This window comes from Spermophilus citellus (genome assembly GCF_964194105.1).
Source record: "Spermophilus citellus genome assembly, chromosome: 18".
NCBI lineage: Eukaryota > Metazoa > Chordata > Mammalia > Rodentia > Sciuridae > Spermophilus > Spermophilus citellus.
This window is the reverse complement of record NC_138200.1, coordinates 39,902,067-39,919,597: the sequence shown is the minus strand read 5'-3', so window position 1 is coordinate 39,919,597 and position 17,531 is coordinate 39,902,067. Positions and strand designations below refer to the sequence as shown.

Below are 17,531 nucleotides of genomic sequence, written 5' to 3'. Positions count from 1 at the left end.
ACAGATTGTTAGATACTTAGCACATTATTGAATATAAAACTATTTCTTTTATATTATTTTCATTTGGTACTGTACAGAGTTTATTTCTTTGAAATATATATATATTTAACCATCTTCAACAATCTTTATATTTAAAAGGACTACAACAAACTATATGGATTATTGATATACTATATAAATGTGTGATCATGTAAATTTTAAATGTTTTAAGTGGAATAACTAGAATAGGAAAATGAAGAACTATCATTTACTGTGCTGGTTGGGTAGTACAACCTGGATAAGAGTATAGCCTCTAGTCAGACTTAACAGTTATAGGAACTTGAACAAATCAGTAAATCTCTTTTGAGCCTCAGTTTCCTCATCTGTAAAATGAGGATAACAATAAGACTTCCCTTATGGCTCTCTCTGACCCCAGTACTGAGGAGTTAACCAAGAGGAACTCAATCACTGAGTTACATCTCTAGCCTTTTTTATTTTCAGTTTTGAAGCAGAGTTTTGCCAAGTTGCTGAGGGCCTCACTAAGTCTCTGAGGCTGGCATTGAACTTTAATCCTCCTGCCTCAGCCTCCTGAGTCACTGGGATTATAGGCATGCACCACCACACCTGGACTTCATTCAAGTGTATTAGAATACTATCTAGCATATAATAAAAATTATTATTATATGACAATATTATGCTAAGGACTTTATATTTTAGTTCTTACAACTTCCTTTTGGCAAAGTATTACTTATATTTTCCTAATGAAGGAAAAGTTATATAATTTGTCTAAAGCCAGGTAGTAATGTTAATGATAGAATTCAAACTGAGATCTCAAAAACCTATACTCTTATTTACTTATGATATAAATTAACACTAAGAGCATGAAATGATATATATCTTTTGTGAAAAGTCATAAGTAAATTTAAAAAGATAAAAAACAATACATATAATAATTAGCCTAACATTGAGACCAAGTATTTTTTTAAATATTTATTTTTTAGTTTTAGGTGGACACAATATCTTTATTTTATTTTTATGTGGTTTTGAGAATCGAATCCAGGCAAGTGCGCTACCACTTAAGCCACATCCCCAGCCCTGAGACCAAGTATTTTGAGACTTAAATTAATATTTTATTTGGGGGCTTGAGATGTGGCTCAGTGGAATAGCATTTGTCTGGCATGCATGAAGCCCTAAGTTTGATCCCTAGCACTGCAAAAAAAAAAAAAAAAAAAAAAAAAAAAAAAAAAAACCCACATAAAAATTACATTTGGATAAATGATTTGAACCTACCAATTTAATGTCCCTTTGAATTCTAAAGATACTTCTCAATTCCTTTTCCATACCCTTTTGAGTTAATATATACTATCTCTTTTTTCTTTTCTCTTTTTTTTGTGGTCCTAGGGATGAAACTCGGGGCCTTGTGCATGATAGGCAAGTGCTTTTCCACTGAGTAACATGCCTAACACATGTGTACATACATACATCCTTGATAGGATATAGACAGGATTTGATGTAGTCAGCTATATTACCTATAAGTGTCCTTATCTAGCATCCTTATATTCTTAGTCTGTGCAATTTATTTTGCATTCTCTTTTTTTCATTAATGTTCATTAAGCCTCAATGTAAATTGGAAGTCCTCTTGGGGATTTAGTAAAAAGATTCTTTTCCTCAGTAATTTATCAAGCAAAGCCTATACCTCACAGGCTCAAGACAATAAAGAACTTTACAAATTAAGGAAAATGAACAGGAGCCACATGAAGCTACAACAATTAAAAATAAAATTTAAATGTTTATTATTAAACCTACAAGTAACAATTGTTTCATCTTAAAATTGGCTAAGACAAAAGAAGAAAAAAAAGTTAAGACAAATTCAATTATAGCAAAGATTTGTCACAAATATATGCAAGTGCACAATTAAAATGCTACTAAATATTCACCTTATTCTTTCTCTAACACATCTATGTTATTACTGTAAAATACTAACAAAAGCTAAATGAACTCCAAAACTGGAGGAAAAACTGGCATTAATTTTAAAGAGTTGGTGTATAGAACAATACTAGAAAGTTGGTGTTCTTACTCTCAGACCATGTTTTCTTTCTTAGTTTATCACTTACTTATCAGAATAAAAAATAGTATGTCAAAGCTACATTTATAAAAGGGTGTCAGAAATCTTGTATTATTTACTTTATCAAGTAAAGACACATCTGTCCATGTGTCTCTTCCTTAGATCAGATTTTTTCAACCCTTGCACTATAGACATTTTGGATTGGTATTGTGGGGTTGTCCTAAGTCCCACAGAAAGATTAGCAGCATCTGGGTTAACTGACTTCTACTCAACTAGACTCAAGTAGCACCCTCTCTCCTGCTCACCACTCTGCTCATTCATGGTTATAAAAATGTCTGCAGCTGGATGAAGTGGTATACACCTATAATCCCAGTGGCTCAGGAGGCTGAAGCAGGAGGATTACAAAGCCAGACCCAGCAACTTAGCGAGGCCCTATGCAACTCAGAAACACCCTGTCTGTAAATAAAATATAAAAAAGGGTTGGAGATCTGGGGATCTGGGAATGTGGCTCAGTGGTTAAGAGCCTCTGGGTTCAATTCCTAGTAAAGCCTCCAGATTCTACCAAATGTGCCATGAAGGAGCAAAATTGCCTTGTGAAGTGAACCAATGCCTGAGGTGTAGTGTCCTTGTGTAGGGCACAGCCACATGCAATGGCACTGCTTAGATACAGATATGTTGAGAAGCTTGCTTATTTCATTTAATAGCTCAGTCATTGATACAGGACTTAAATTTAAGTTATATAAAATTATTATCCCCCACAAATCTGCTAAATTAAATACATTTCCAGGTTTTGTTACAAAATAATGCATAATGAATTGGTGTTCTAAGAGAAGTCCTACATATTTAAATCAATGTTAAAGATTAACCACAAATACATAAATACCTTTCTGGCATTTCTTCTGTTAATCAGCTGAACGCGTTCTTCTCCAGTGAGAGTATTAACATCAAGTTTATTGGGGTTTCTGCAACGATGCCTTTTTTGTTTGGGTCTTCCCTCATGAAGCTGCACTCTCTAAAACAGATAAACATCTTTAAAATGTGTACTTCTGCAAAACTATTCAAAATATTGCAATTGAACTGATTCAAATTTAATCCTATGATGTGGAAGCATCTATCTTTTAGTAATTCACCCTTTAAAGCAGGGGCCTTCTGTTGGCTCTTGAAATGAGCAGGATTTTGTTAGTTTTTTCCTTAAATGCCCTCAAAAACTACAGAACACCTGGAAAGTGATACATGAAGGGGTTACCAATGATGCTGGAGTGGTTTCCTCTAAATTGTAGTTATTTACTTTTTCATCTGTTAAATTTTCTCCTTCCTGACATGTTCCGGGAGAAATGTTCCGGATTTTCGAAGTGCTCTCACAATTTATAATCTCTGCTAGTAACTTTCATTTTTCTTCATCTCACTAATTATTTTCCTTGTGTCATGTAATTCTCACAATACTAAAAGGTATTCTTATCTTACAAAAGGGATAGTAAGGCTCAGAGAGGTTGTCTTCCTCAAGGGGATACAACTAGTAAGTGGAAGAGACAGATTATGAATGCATATTCACAGGCCTGGAAGTATAGCTTAGTGGTAGAACATGCCTACCATGGGAGTTTCGATCCTTAGCACTGCAAAACAAAACAAAGCAAAAAACCATATCCAATAATATTAAATCTCTTTTCTTCAAATCATGCTACTTATCTCTACAACTGTTGACAAAAGCAGGCCTTGATGTTTGTAATTATTTCTAACCAATCATAACATTCCAAGAAACAAATGATCAAATTCTTAAGTCCCACCACAGCCTGGATACTATTCAACTCACATTTTTTATTCATTTACTATCACTGCACTCACTCTTCCACATATGCTGAAATATCAGACTAGTCACTGATTTATGAGTATGTCCTTACAGTCACATCCCCTTGTAACTCTCTTTATGACTTCTAAAATGCCTACATGTTCCTCTTGTGTTAACCTGGTCAATGCCTTCTTGTTCATTTTTTATGTATCAGATAACAGTTCGATTTCTTATCTTTTGCCAGTACTGTACTCAATTGTTCCTGTATCTGTACCCATGGAAAGAACCATAATTATTTAGTTATATCTTCTATTCTTCTTCTTTTTTTTTTTTTTGTACTGGATGTTTAACCCAGTGGCAATTTACCACTGAGCTACACACTCAGCCGTTTTTGTTCTTTATTTTTTGACAAGGTCCCAACAATTGCTTAGGACCTTGCTAAATGGCTGAAGCTGGCCATGAATTTAGATCATCCTGTCTCAGTCTTCCAATCTGCTGAGATTTCAGGCTTGTACTACCATGCTCGGCATATCTTCTATTCTTTAGTGGAACAAATGCTGCCTTTGTGTCTGGGGTGTATGTGTGGGGGGAGGAGTAACTGGAAATTGAATCCAGAGATGCTCTACCATGAAGCTGCATCCCTGACCTGTTTTAATTTTATTTTGAGACAGGGTCATGCTAAGTTGCCAAGGCTGGGCTTGAACTTCCTGCCTCAGCCTCCCAAGCAGCTGAGATTATGGGTGTATACCTCCACACCCTGACATAAATGCTACCTTTTAAAAACATGCTTTTAAGTCTTAATTAAAAAGTTACATAAAACATTATGGTAAAAACTTTATTTGCAATGAAAATGATAAGTGGATACAAAATTGAGAATATTAACAAAAACTCTTACAGTGATTAAGATAAAGGTATGGAAATCCTTCATAGACTAGAGTATAAGTACCACAAGAAGAAAAACTTCATGTTGTTCACTCTTATATTTTCAATCACTAAAATTGTAAGTGGCACATAGTAGTCACTCAATAAAAATTTGTTGGCTGAATACATTAATTTTTTTCCTTCTCTCCCTCTCACTCCTTCCTCTCTTCTCTTCCTACTTCCACCTCTCTCTCTCTCTCTTCCTCTGTGCCTCTCTGACTATACTGGGAATTGAACCATTGAATCCAGAGCACTTTACCAGCCCCCCTTTTTTTTTTTTTAATTTTGAGGCAGAGTCTTGCCAAAGTTGTTGACCCTGGCCTTGAGCTTGTGGTTTTCTTGCTTTAGCCTCTGAGCTGCTGGAATTGAGGTATACTCATAGTCTTGCAATGATTTTTTTTAACATTTTATGAAATTATAGCATTAAAATGATGATTCTCATTGTTTTCTGAATTACAATATCCACTTTGAAATTGCTCAATTTGCCAGGTGTAGTGGCATACGCCTGTAATCCCAGCAGCGTGGGAGGGCCTAAGCAACTTTGGCCAACAGGGTCTCACTGAGTTGCTTAGCACCTTTGATAAATTGCTGAGTCTGGCTTTGAACTCAAGATCCTCCTATCTCAGCCTCCCAAGTTGAGGTAGCAGAAAACTTCATTTCAGTTATCCACTTGATCTTCATAAGGAAGGCAAATAGAAAAGGACTGTTGAGCTCATAATATATAGGATAAAACTATATATTTTTACCTTATAAAGTACACAGAAATCTTACAAATACTGACACAAAATTTAGTATGTTACTGTCTGATAATAAAATTCCAGAAAATAAATATTTCTGAGTAAGAAAGCCCATAAGATAAGTAGATAGAATTTCAGAGGTTAAGAAGAGTGCAAACTAAATATAAGATTCTCATCTTTAATTAACATAAACTTGTGCATCTGCAGAGACACAGACGTCATACTCTTATGGTCTGAAGTAGAGCTTAAGAGCAGAAGTTTTGGGCTTAGGATGTAGCTCAGTGGTAGACAACTTGCCTAGCATGTGCAATTTTGGACTTTATTTGCTGTGTGGCCTTGGACTTTTTACTTAAAATTCCAGTGGTTCAATTTCTTTATCTATAAAATAGTCACAATAATACCATTCTAATACAGTGGTGAGAAATAATAGATATTAGGAGTTAAATATAATGGCAGACAGGGTTAAATTTTTACTATGACCAATATTAGAAAATAAATTCTTTGAGAAAGTGTCAGAAGTTTTATACCTTTCAATTTCTATTGGTTCTAACATGCTACTCATATCAGAAGTGATTTTTATTATTAAATATCTGTTGAATAGAGGATGGAAAGTAGAAAATGACACTATAAAGAAATATATATTTCTTTAGTTGTTGATGGACCTTTATTTATTTTATTTTATATGCAGTGCTGAAAATCAAAAACCTAGTGCCTCACACATGCTAGGCAAGTGCTTTAGCACTGAGCCAGAACCCCAGCCCCTAGTTTTCCTAAATCTTAAGCAGAGCAAATATCTAGCACAAGTGGATGAAAAATTATGCTTCATCATTAAGGGTTTGACAAATCACAGAAATAATATATACCAAGATCTTAAAATATATCACCTACAGGAATAAAAGCTCCTAAGTCTTCCACATAACCTGGGTGCTCCTTAAGCCATTTTTCTAAATCCTTTCTCTTCGGTGCATCATCTCCTGCAAGTCTTGTCCCATCTTTAAGATTAATAACTGGAACTGGACTTTCTGTATCAGGAATTCCTTTAGGTTGAGTATAGGATAGTGTGGGATTTATCCCTGTGGAAATCTGTGAGGTGGTTAAACCTAAAGTAACCTGCAGAAAAACACCAAATGTAAATTTATTTCCATGCTTCAATGAAGTAGTTCTTTCTTTTTTTTGGTTCTTTTTAGTTATACATGATAGTAGAATCCAATTTGATATTATTATACAAGCACAGAATATATTTTATTCTAGTTAGGATCCCATACTTGTGAATGTATATGATAGTAGGATTCACTGTGATGTTTTCACATATGGACATGGGAGTGGTTCTTTATTGAAGGGAAAAAAGTTCTTCCATTAAATTCTGCTAAATTTTAATCTTAAGATTTTAATGAATCTTATCCAATGTCAGATTCTACTAATAATACAAAACCTGAAAATACATAGTATACTTCTAGTTTTTTATTAACATTATATTTGTAAAATCACATAAGTGCAATGTGTATATTTATGGGATAGAATTTTGAACTCAAGGATCAGTAATTTTTAGTTACTTACATGATTAGGTGGTTTATTTCTGTTAAAAAAGAGGATGTCAACACCTTCTACATTCTTCCTCCTTCCTCGTCTTTTTTTGACTACAGGCTGGTTGTCTAACATCACTCCATTGGCACCAATTGTTGATTGAATGGAAGTACCTAATTAAACACACAATTAAATCAAATTAAACACCAAAATAGAGATAAAATTTTACTTCTTAAACAAAGTGAAAGTAATCAGTTTTCTAAATTTGAAAGTAATCAGTTTTCTAAACTTATATGGAAGTTTAATTCTTATTTTATATATCATAAATCATGTAATTCTTGAAATAAAACATCACTACCACCTCTACTCCCTAGGGCTGGGGATATAGCTCAGTTGGAGTGCTTGCCTCACATGACAAGGCCCTGGGTTCAATGCCCAGCACTACAAAAAAAAAAAAAAAAAAAAAAAAAAAAAAAAACAAAAAAAACACCCCTGTTTCTCAATTTTAAACTTGGAGGTGTCTAACAGGCTTCTTTGAATTTTTGACTTGTCTTCTCTTTTTGAGTTGGAAGCTTGCCTTTCTCCTGTTCAAGACAAACCCTCTCAAACCCATTAATTCCTAGTTTCTAAAAGGTTATTTTTAAAATCACTCATTTCTATTTTCTTCAGATTCTCCTTCTCAACTCAAAAATATGGCCAATACAAACATAAAATCAACTTCTTCAAGTCTTTGTAACTCCGAAACTTTTTAACTGAACTATATTGTGCTGCTTCTTAATAAAGGCACTAACTTATTTCTCAATTTCCCATTGTTAATTCCTGCTCCAACCTACTTAAGACATTTTCTTTAGGATCATCAGTAAAGTTTTAGTTATCAAATTAAAGTTGACCTTCCTCATTTTAGTAAGCACTTAATAGTTATATTTGTAAGAGGTATGAAATAGTTCCATTCATTTACTTTTTAAATAAATACCTAATAAGTAGCTATGCATTAGTGAAAAATGTATTTTCAATCATTAAGGAGAATTTTTTGAGAAGTTCTGTGTTTTCGTGAAAAAGTGTAGCCCTTTGTCTAGCTCTGTAACCTTATAAAAAGTTCCTTAAGGGGCAGGGGCGGTGGCTCAGCAGTAGCGCACTTGCCTGGCATGTGTGAAGCACTGGGTTCGATTCTCAGCACCATGTATAAATATATAACATAAAGGTCTATCAACAACTTAAAAAAAAATACTTCCTTAATTCATATGGTAAGAAATAACTGATTATAATTAAAAATAATTTATATATGTGAAAGTACTAAAATGTGACAAAACACTATGGAAAAAAGGATTTTATTATATCTGTAATAAAATTTATTAAATTATATTAACATAATATTATAAATGATTTTAAATATTTTTACTATAGCATATTTTAGCTCTAAAAACAATAATCTTCCTACTACTTTTAAAAATGCCATTATATTTCATAAGAACATCTCATGGATTTCTATCCTAATACTTTTAAACTTTCTAAAACTTCTCATTTTAACTTCTACCAATCCCTATTAATTTTGTTTCTTAAGTGTTTTGCTTTGAATTTGTGATCCCCATGCCTCAGCCTCCCACATAGCTGTGACTACAGGTAGGTTCGGTGGCTTATATGTTTGTTTTTGAATTCACAATATAATTCAATATTGAATGAACTACTTTGCATCAATCCTATTTCTACACGAGCAACTCTGAACCACTGCCCTAGAGCTTAGTCACTGATAATTTTTGAAACACAGATTCACATTTCATAAGCAGGCTGTAATCTTTTCTGTCTTTTGGCACCAAGGAATGAACCCAGGGCCACTTAACCACTGAACTATATCCCAATCCCTTTTTAAAATTTTGAGATAGAATCCAAGTTGCTTAAGGTCTCTCTAAATTCCTGAGGCTGACTTTGAAGTTGTGATCCTCCTGCCTAAAGCTCCCTTGCCACTGGGATTTACAGATGTATGCTACCATGCCCAGCATAAATGCTTTTTTTTGGTTTTAAAATGTATTTTTTTTTTGTTTTAAAATGTATTACCTAATATTTAATGTACAAGTGTAGTCTACCAAGCAATGAAAGGGAGTGAATTACTTTTTTCCCCTTTTCCTTTAGTGCTACCTGTGTACTACATAAAAATACCTACTGTAATTATCAATAAAAAACATCTGTACACACCAAAGCATTCATTTATAAAAATATTCTATATGGCCAAATCTTTGTTTTAATTACATATTAACATAACTTATTTCTGATGAGGATTTTAATAAATATTTTCAATGCATTTTAAGCTAGAATTTAAAAATGAAAATTTAACTTTATAAAGTCTTTGTCGTCTTTACTTTAGATCTAACAATAACAATATTTAAGAAGCCTCTTTCTGTTGAATACCTACTATGAGCCAGATATTGGAGTACATTTTACAAATGCTATTGCTATCTTAAATCATCAAAAACGGAATGAAAACACAGAAGTATTATTAAGTCTGTTTTATAAATGAGATCAGAAGCATTGTCACTTGCTCAATGTCACAAGAGTTAATAAAAGACAGAATTCAACCACAGGTTGCTTAGCTCTGTCATCATTTATCTGCTATTCCACATAGTTTCTGGAATGAGTGCTTTAGTTTTGTCTTCTTGTAACCTGTGCTATTTTACTTTCCTTCATGAATTAAGTTATATTTCACTTGGTGTGTTTATATAGGCTTTCAAATAAAATTCAAAAGGTAATCACAAGAATAAAAAATGTACAGCCTTTTGAAAATTAAAAATTTCAATAAAAGCATTTGCTAAGCATCCAATTATAGACTCTGGGAGTACCTAATTTTAACATCTATGTAGTATCTAATTGTACGCCATGCTCTTCAGTAGCCACTTTATTAATGCAATCTACTCAACAGTGCAACCTCTTTCCTATTCCTGTTAATCATTTCACAAATAAGAACAGGCTCAAAAATGTTAAAGCTTTCCAAAAAGTCATGTCAAAAAGACAGAATCCAGATTTCCATATATACAATTAAGACAGATGAGGGCTGGGGCTGAACTCAGTGGTGAAGCGCTTGCCTTTCAAGTGTGAGGCACTGGGTTTGATCCTCAGAACTCAGAACAACATAAAAATAAATAAAGAGGGGCTGGGGTTATGGCTCATCGGTAGAGCACTTGCCTAGCACATGCGAGGCACTGGATTCAATTCTCAGCACTACATAAAAATAAATAAGTAAAATAAAGGTATTATGTCCAACTACAAATAAAAAATAAATTAAAAAAGAAAATAAATAAATAAAGATGTTGTGTCCATCTATAGCTAAAAAAGGATGACATAATACTTAATAATTCTATACAGTGTCAACCTATTGTATAGTTGCAAAAGCAATGCTCCTATTGATACTATTAAAAACTTTAAAGAATTACTTATAGGTAAAGCCTATATAATATTCAACAGTAATATCAATAAAATGTACAGATGACAGAGTCAATCTGTACATTTATAGTGGAGTCATCAAGATAAGGGTTGTGATATTATTAAAGTCCATTTAGGTTAGACAAAAGCACACTTTTATCATCCCATCCATTCCCATTTTCTAGTGAAAAAGAAACTCCTTAATAATAGAACTCTAATTGTATAAAAACGGATGCTTGACAAAAATAAACTAATTTAAAATTAAAAAGTGATAGTAGCAGCAACTGGGAATACCAATAAATTCAAGATAACATTTATAAAAAAGCCTTGTTTTCCTAAAATGTAGGAACTCCATACACCATGCAATATACAGTAGTTCTGGAATGCTTCCAAGTATTGTGTAACACAGAAATAGAGTTCTTAGCCTTATATAATGAAGGTATAAAGAAATTCAACTCATTTCTTTGCTATAACTGAAATTAGTATTTTGGAAGTTTAGTATGTGAGACTCAGTTGATCTGCAATGTCATTCTCAATTCTCAAAAACTTTACAAAGGACACAGGCAAAGCACAATTAGGTCAGGATAGAAATAATGTCTTCAGTACCTATAGAGCACACGGCACCTGGTACCACTTACATACTCAGTAAATACTTATTGTTTCTATTTACCAAAATTTTAGAAGAAATATTACAGACATAAAGACAAGGTTCACTCTATACTGCTTATAAAGGCAGTATCTTTGAAAAGAGCCGACAGGAGGTAAATTTACTTTCAAATAAAAAAGAAGTTTCTGACAATTAGAGCTGCCTAAAAGTCAAGACAGTTTAAAACAGTAATAATCTTAGTCCTACAAGAATTGCATGAGGATAAAACTTCTGGGGATTAGTCATAACTCATTCCTGTATACTACAGTTATCTGGATTATTACTATTTTTAAAACTTTTAAACTTTCTAAAATTTTTCATTTTAATTTCTACCAATCATTATTAACTTTGTGACTTAGATGTTTTGCTTTTAATTTATGATCCCCATGCCTCAGCCTCCCAAGTAGCTGGGACTACAGGTAGGTTTGATGGTTTAGGTGTTGGTTTTTGAATTCACAATATACTTCAATATTGAAATGCTGTTTAAACTTTATGTGTATGAAGTAATTTTACAAAAATGATGTCTTCAGCTGGACAAGGTGTGGCACATGCCTGTAATCCCAGCACCTCTGAAGGCTAAGGCAGGAGGAGTTCCAAGCCAGTCTTTAGCAACTTACTGAAGCCTTAAGCAATGTAGTGAGACCCTGTCTCAAAAAATAAAAAGGGCTGGGGATGTGGCTAAGTGGTTATGCATTCCTGGTACAAAAAAAGAGTCTTCACCAAAATATTCAAGCCTGCAAACTAAACTGACCTCTGTGATTTAAAATGTCATATTAAAAGCTCTATATTTATTAAAATTTAAGCTATAGTTATTACGTTATAGACTTAACACTGGTTCTGACATTAAAGGAAAAAAATGAATTTTTACTATGAGAATCATAAAAGAATTCTGAAATGGTAGGAAATATTTCATAATAAGAAAAATATTATATGCATTTCACCTGATACAGGCATAGATTTTGGAAAATTGACGAGGCTTGTCTCTGACGCACTTTGAAGTTCCCGAAGTCGAGTCAGGTACTGCTGCTGCCCCAGAGCACCATCTTCACTATCAAATGGTCTTTTTTGGGCAAGCCCTTGCTTCTGAAAGGTCAACTTCAAACCACCTTCCTGTTTAAAAAGACACCATTATTAAAACAGAAAATGTTAACAAAAATCTTATTATAGGATAGTAAAAGAAAATTTTTACTTAGAAAAAGTAAAATAGTGAGCTGGGGTTATGTCTCGGTGGTAGGACACTTGCCTAGCACGTGGGAGACACTGGGTTCAATCCCCAACACCACATAAAAATAAATAAAATAAAGGTATTGTGTCCAACTACAACTAGAAAATAAATATTAAAAAAAAGTGAAGTAAAACCCTGAAACATAAGTGAAGTTCCCATCTTCTTTATAAATCAATTGAATAAAAAACATCTACAATGAATAATTTCTATCTTAAGTGAAAAAAATTCATGTACCATATACTTTTCAAAGCAAAACAGTACTAGTACATTTTCAGCTTTAGTCATACATCTCTAGGTACATTATTCATAATAATACTCAGATGATGTTACCCATATATTAGATACCTAGTAATCAACCAAGATTCAAAACAGTATAATAACAGGACATGCTAAATGTTTAAAAGAGGAAGTACAGTGATATATTAAAATATTAAAGAAAAAAAAATCAAAACAGAAATTGTCACACTGTTTAAGAAAGCATCTTGATCAGCAGAACAATTTTCAGAAGTATAAGGAGAGAAACATATTTAATGATGATCCCTCTAGTAGAGTATTCAAGTTTAATAACCTGGATATCAAAAAAGAAAATGCAAATACCAGAAGACAAGTATGTGAAGAAAGGAAGAGTTAAGAGCAGGCAGCCATTTGCAGGAAAAGCATGCTGCACACCGCAATCGCAATCAGGCCCTAGGGCAATAAAAATACACATACGTCTTTGATTTTCACTGTAAACTCCTTTTCTCGTACATGCTTCTTCACCTTTGACATCTGTGTTGACTGATCATGTTCTTCTTTGACACCAGCACCTGGGGGAGTGGGAACACTGGGCTCGCTATATTCTGCAGCTGCTCCGGGGCTGTCCAGTAGTTTTGTGGTATAGAAAGAAGCCACTGTGTTAGCATCATAACTTCTTCTAGCAGAAGGCCACTTCCCTTTCAGAACTGTTTGACAAATACTGTCCAGCCGGTTGATCATCACACGATCCTAGAAAAGTGTGTAACATCAAAGGATAGTTTTAATAATTAGGCCAAGGGCAGGGGCTGGGGCTCAGTGGTAGAGCTTGCCTAGCATGTGTGAAGCACTAGGTTCAATCCTCAGCACCACATAAATAAACTAAATAAATAAAGGTATTGTGTCCATCTACAACTAAAAATAATAATAATAATAATTAGGAAAAACTTTTGGAGATCCAACTCATTCCCTAAAGTTGAGGATTTCTGTACTAGTCTTGTAACATAATAGGTGGAGCTCACCCATTTTTAATCCAGTCTTAGCTGCTTTTTACCACTGATACTTCATGTACTTAAATGCACTTTTTTTTAAAGGTCAGAATTGGCTATAATGAATTTCTTTAAAGCATCTCAGTTGAAAGCATGTATTAACTTGAATATAAGGATTCTTATCTTTTACTTTAAACATGTTTTGGGGTACCAGGGATTGAAACCAGTGATGCTTAATCACTGAGCCACATCCCCCAACTTTTTTTTTTTTTTTGAAAACTTGCTAAGTTTCTTAGGGCCTCACACCAAGTTACTGAGGCTGGTTTTGAACTTGCAATCCTCCAGCCTCAGCCTCCCAAGCCACTGGGATTACAGGTGTGTGCCACCATGCCAAGCTACTCTAAACATTTTAAAGTTATGTTGAGAAGCATACACATTAAAGTAGAACTAATGTAATGGATGGATATGACATATATATTGATGCTAATGCCAAAATGTCATTCCACATTTTACAATTACTTATTTTTTCACATAATAAGAAAATACCAATATAGAAAATACTATATAGCAACACAGAAAACTGCTAAAACATCAATAAATCATTCCTTTACCTTTGGCCAATATGAAGCTGCCAGCATGTATCCACCCTGTAAGAAGTAAGCAGATTCTGGTGTCCCATTGTTTATTTGGAAACTATCCTGGGTCTCATCCTGGGTAGTGCTCAGTGATGCAACACTTTCTTCATCATAGGCTTTCATGTGAGGGGTACTTTCTGCTAAGAATAATTATAATCATTTTAAAATGACTGCACAAGACAATTTTATATGCTCTTATTTTTTTTGCAATGCTGGGGATCAAACTCAGGGTTTTATGCATGCTAGCAAGTGTTCTACAATTGAGCTACATTCCCAATCTCTTCATATATGCTTTCAAAAACCTAATGTAATTATTCAGAGATATTTGAAAATGAAAAAGTAAAAAAAAAATGGTAGAAAAAAATGGTTTTTATAAAAAAGGAAAAAATCACCTAGATTATAGTAAAGTAACCATTACTTTTAGACTGACTTCTGATTGGAAGACTTTATCAATCTGGATTGAGAGAAATACAAATACTTGATGGGCGTACCATAATTCTTATTCTTTGTGGCAACCCTGAATGTTATGCCTAAGGAGTAGTTATAAGAGATTCTGGTTCCTGCAGGGTAGGAGGCTCTTTAAGTCAGAGTGGATCCAGCTAGCACATGCTTAGTGTTGACTCATTTTCCTGAGCCTGAAAGATACTTGCAGAAGAGAACCACCTAACACTACCTTGCTGACAAGCTGTAGTTCTTATCCTATATCCTTCTGAGTAGACAGGTGTCAAGTATGGGCCATTATACTCTTATTTGCCTATTTAAGATTCCTGGTAATTGTTATGCAACATTAACTTTTGTTTGCTAAATGTTCCAGGGGAAAACGTACTACCAAATGTAAGGCAATTTACTGTGTAAAACTGTGTAAAAATTTTTTCTGACTAATCTGTTTTGCAATGTCTTGCATACTGATTAGGGAACTTATACCAGTAGTTTTAGTTTCATTTTCAACACAATGAATTTCTAGGAAAAGCTGTATGCATAAAATTTGAGCTAAGAATTTTAAGCATGCTTAAGTTATCTAAATCAAATTTTCATTTTCCCTTGAAAAGTTCTCTTAAAAATAGTGAAATTACTTTATGCATATACCTCGATTTTGGACTTCCTCTTCTTCACTGTCACTTTCTTCTGATGAAGATGAAGAGGATGAGGAGGAGGAAGAAGAGGAGGAAGATGAAGATGATGCTGACGAACATGATGAGGATGAAGAAGAACTAGAGCCTGATCGAGAATGGGAACAAGAAGAGGAGGAAGACGAAGAAGATGATGATCTGGAAGAACAGGATGATCTCTCAGAATCAGAGTCAGAATCAGAACTAGATTCTGATCCTCTTTTGTGGACTCTCTGTTTCTTAGAAGCTGGGTTTGGAGTTAGGGGTTCTGTTCTGGCTGCAACCATGCGTCTGTCTGTTTCAACTTTTCCACCAGATTTCTGGTCTCCAGTAGCCTGTGATAAAACACCATTCTTTGGACTTACAGGCTCAGACTTTATTAGTGTCCTGGTTTCCACAGAAGACATAGATTCTTCTTCAGAAGACTGAGGCTCCTCTTTAAGGGTTTCACTTTTAACTTTCATATCCTCTAGAATAATACCTTTAGCATCTAGAAGCCTAGGTAAAGAGGTAAGAGGAGAAGCAGAAAGTGCTACTTGGTATTGCTGTAAAAGTGGGGTAGACGTCCTTGAATGAGTCATCTTACTTTGACTGTAGTTCCTTTGAGCTGCCATAAATGAGAGCTCAGGATCACGAAGAATATGATAATCTGTTCGGCTGACCCCATGTTTAGCAGCGCCAATAAGCAAATCTCTATCATGAGGGCCACATTCCCACCAGACTGGCAAGTCTGGATTTGGATGGCAAAGCTTCAAGCGTTCAAACAACTGTGGATGTCGAAGGGCCTGCTCCCGTACTTTCCTTAGAAGTTCAATGCGATACAAAGTCCTAGAAGCCCGTTCTTCTGTGATTGGTTGGATGAAAATATTTGGATCTACCAATTCTGCATTGAAACAAAGACAAAAATTTTAACTCAAAAATATTTTATTAGAGACTTAAAAGAAATAACATAACGTCTAAAACACACCTCTACTCAGTATCATTGTACAATTTCCAAAATTTCTTTTTAATATTTTTACATAAGAAAATAAATTTTAAAAATAATTAATAAAAAATATGAAAGATTAGTCAGGTGTGATGGAACATGCCTGTAATTCCAGTGACTTGGGAGGCTGAGGCAGGAGGATCACAAGTTTGAGGACAGTCTTAAGAATTTAGTGAGGCCCTAAGCAAATTAGCAAGACTTGTCTCAAGAAAGAAAAAAAAGGAAGGAAGGAAAAGGAAAGGAGACTGGGGATGTGGCTCAGTGGTAAAGCACCCCTGGGTTCAATCCCTAGTAAAATAAATAAATAGGGCTGGGGATGTAGCTCAGTTGGTAGAGTGCTTGCCGCGTGTGTACAAGGTCCTGGGTTCAATCACCAGTATCTAAATAAATCAATAACAAAACACAACGTATAGATCTTCTAAAATAACTAAAAAGTAAGACTATTTTTGAAGTATGTTAATTAACTAGAAATTTACTTTTAAGAAATTCCCTATAAACTAATCAAGGAGAAAAACATTTGTTTATGGGGCTGGGGATGTGGCTCAAGCGGTGGCGCTCTCGCCTGGCGTGCGTGCGGCCCGGGTTCGATCCTCAGCACCGCATACCAACGGGGATGTTGTGTCCGCCGAGAACTAAAAAATAAAAAAATATTAAAAATTCTCTCTCTCTCCTCTCTCACTCTCTCTTTAAAAAAAAAATTTGTTTAAACTCACTTAAAATACAAAATAGAGGAGCTGGGATTGTGGCTCAGCAATAGAGTGTTCGCCTAGCATGGGCGGGACCCGGGTTCAATTTGCAGCACCACATAAAAAAAATAAAATAAAGGCATTGTGGGGCTGGGGATGTGGCTCAAGTGGTAGCGCGCTCGCCTCGCATGCGTGCGGCCCGGGTTCAATCCTCAGCAACACATACCATCAAAGATGTTGTGTCCCCCGAGAACTAAAAACTAAATATTAAAAATTCTCTCTTTCCTCTCTCTCCTCTCTCACTCTCTCTTTAAAAAAAAAAAAAAAGGCATTGTGTCCATCTCTCTCTCTCCTTTAAAAAAAATACAAAAATAGAGGACTGGGGTTGTGGTTCAGCGGTGGAGCACTCACCTAGCGTGTGTGAGGCACCGTGCTTGATCCTCAGCACCACATATAAATAAATAAAAATAAGGTATGTGTCCAACTTAAAAAAAAAAATGGCATCTTAAACTGCACAAGTAACTTAGGGCATCACAGTGAACTCATAGGAGAACCAAGAAATTTTTCAAATTGAGAGAAGCACAAGCATATCTGCCAAATAC

General features: G+C 34.5%; 1 protein-coding gene across 11 annotated transcripts in view; it reads right to left on the bottom strand.

The window, feature by feature from the left end:
• The window catches only part of CHD9 (chromodomain helicase DNA binding protein 9), a 219,037-nt gene that overhangs the window by 6,953 nt on the left and 194,553 nt on the right, over positions 1–17,531 (bottom strand). For 4 of the 11 annotated variants that reach the window (XM_081274950.1, XM_081274959.1, XM_081274951.1 and 1 more), the window contains 7 exons: positions 15,236–16,141; positions 14,126–14,289; positions 13,006–13,278; positions 12,011–12,179; positions 7,046–7,185; positions 6,377–6,598; positions 2,928–3,056 (listed from right to left, as the gene is read on the bottom strand). In XM_081274950.1, the coding sequence (XP_081131076.1) occupies positions 2,928–3,056; positions 6,377–6,598; positions 7,046–7,185; positions 12,011–12,179; positions 13,006–13,278; positions 14,126–14,289; positions 15,236–16,141 (2,003 nt within the window). The remainder of the gene's footprint in view (positions 1–2,927; positions 3,057–6,376; positions 6,599–7,045; positions 7,186–12,010; positions 12,180–13,005; positions 13,279–14,125; positions 14,290–15,235; positions 16,142–17,531) is intronic. The other 7 variants (XM_081274954.1, XM_081274960.1, XM_081274956.1 and 4 more) reach the window with 6 other exon arrangements.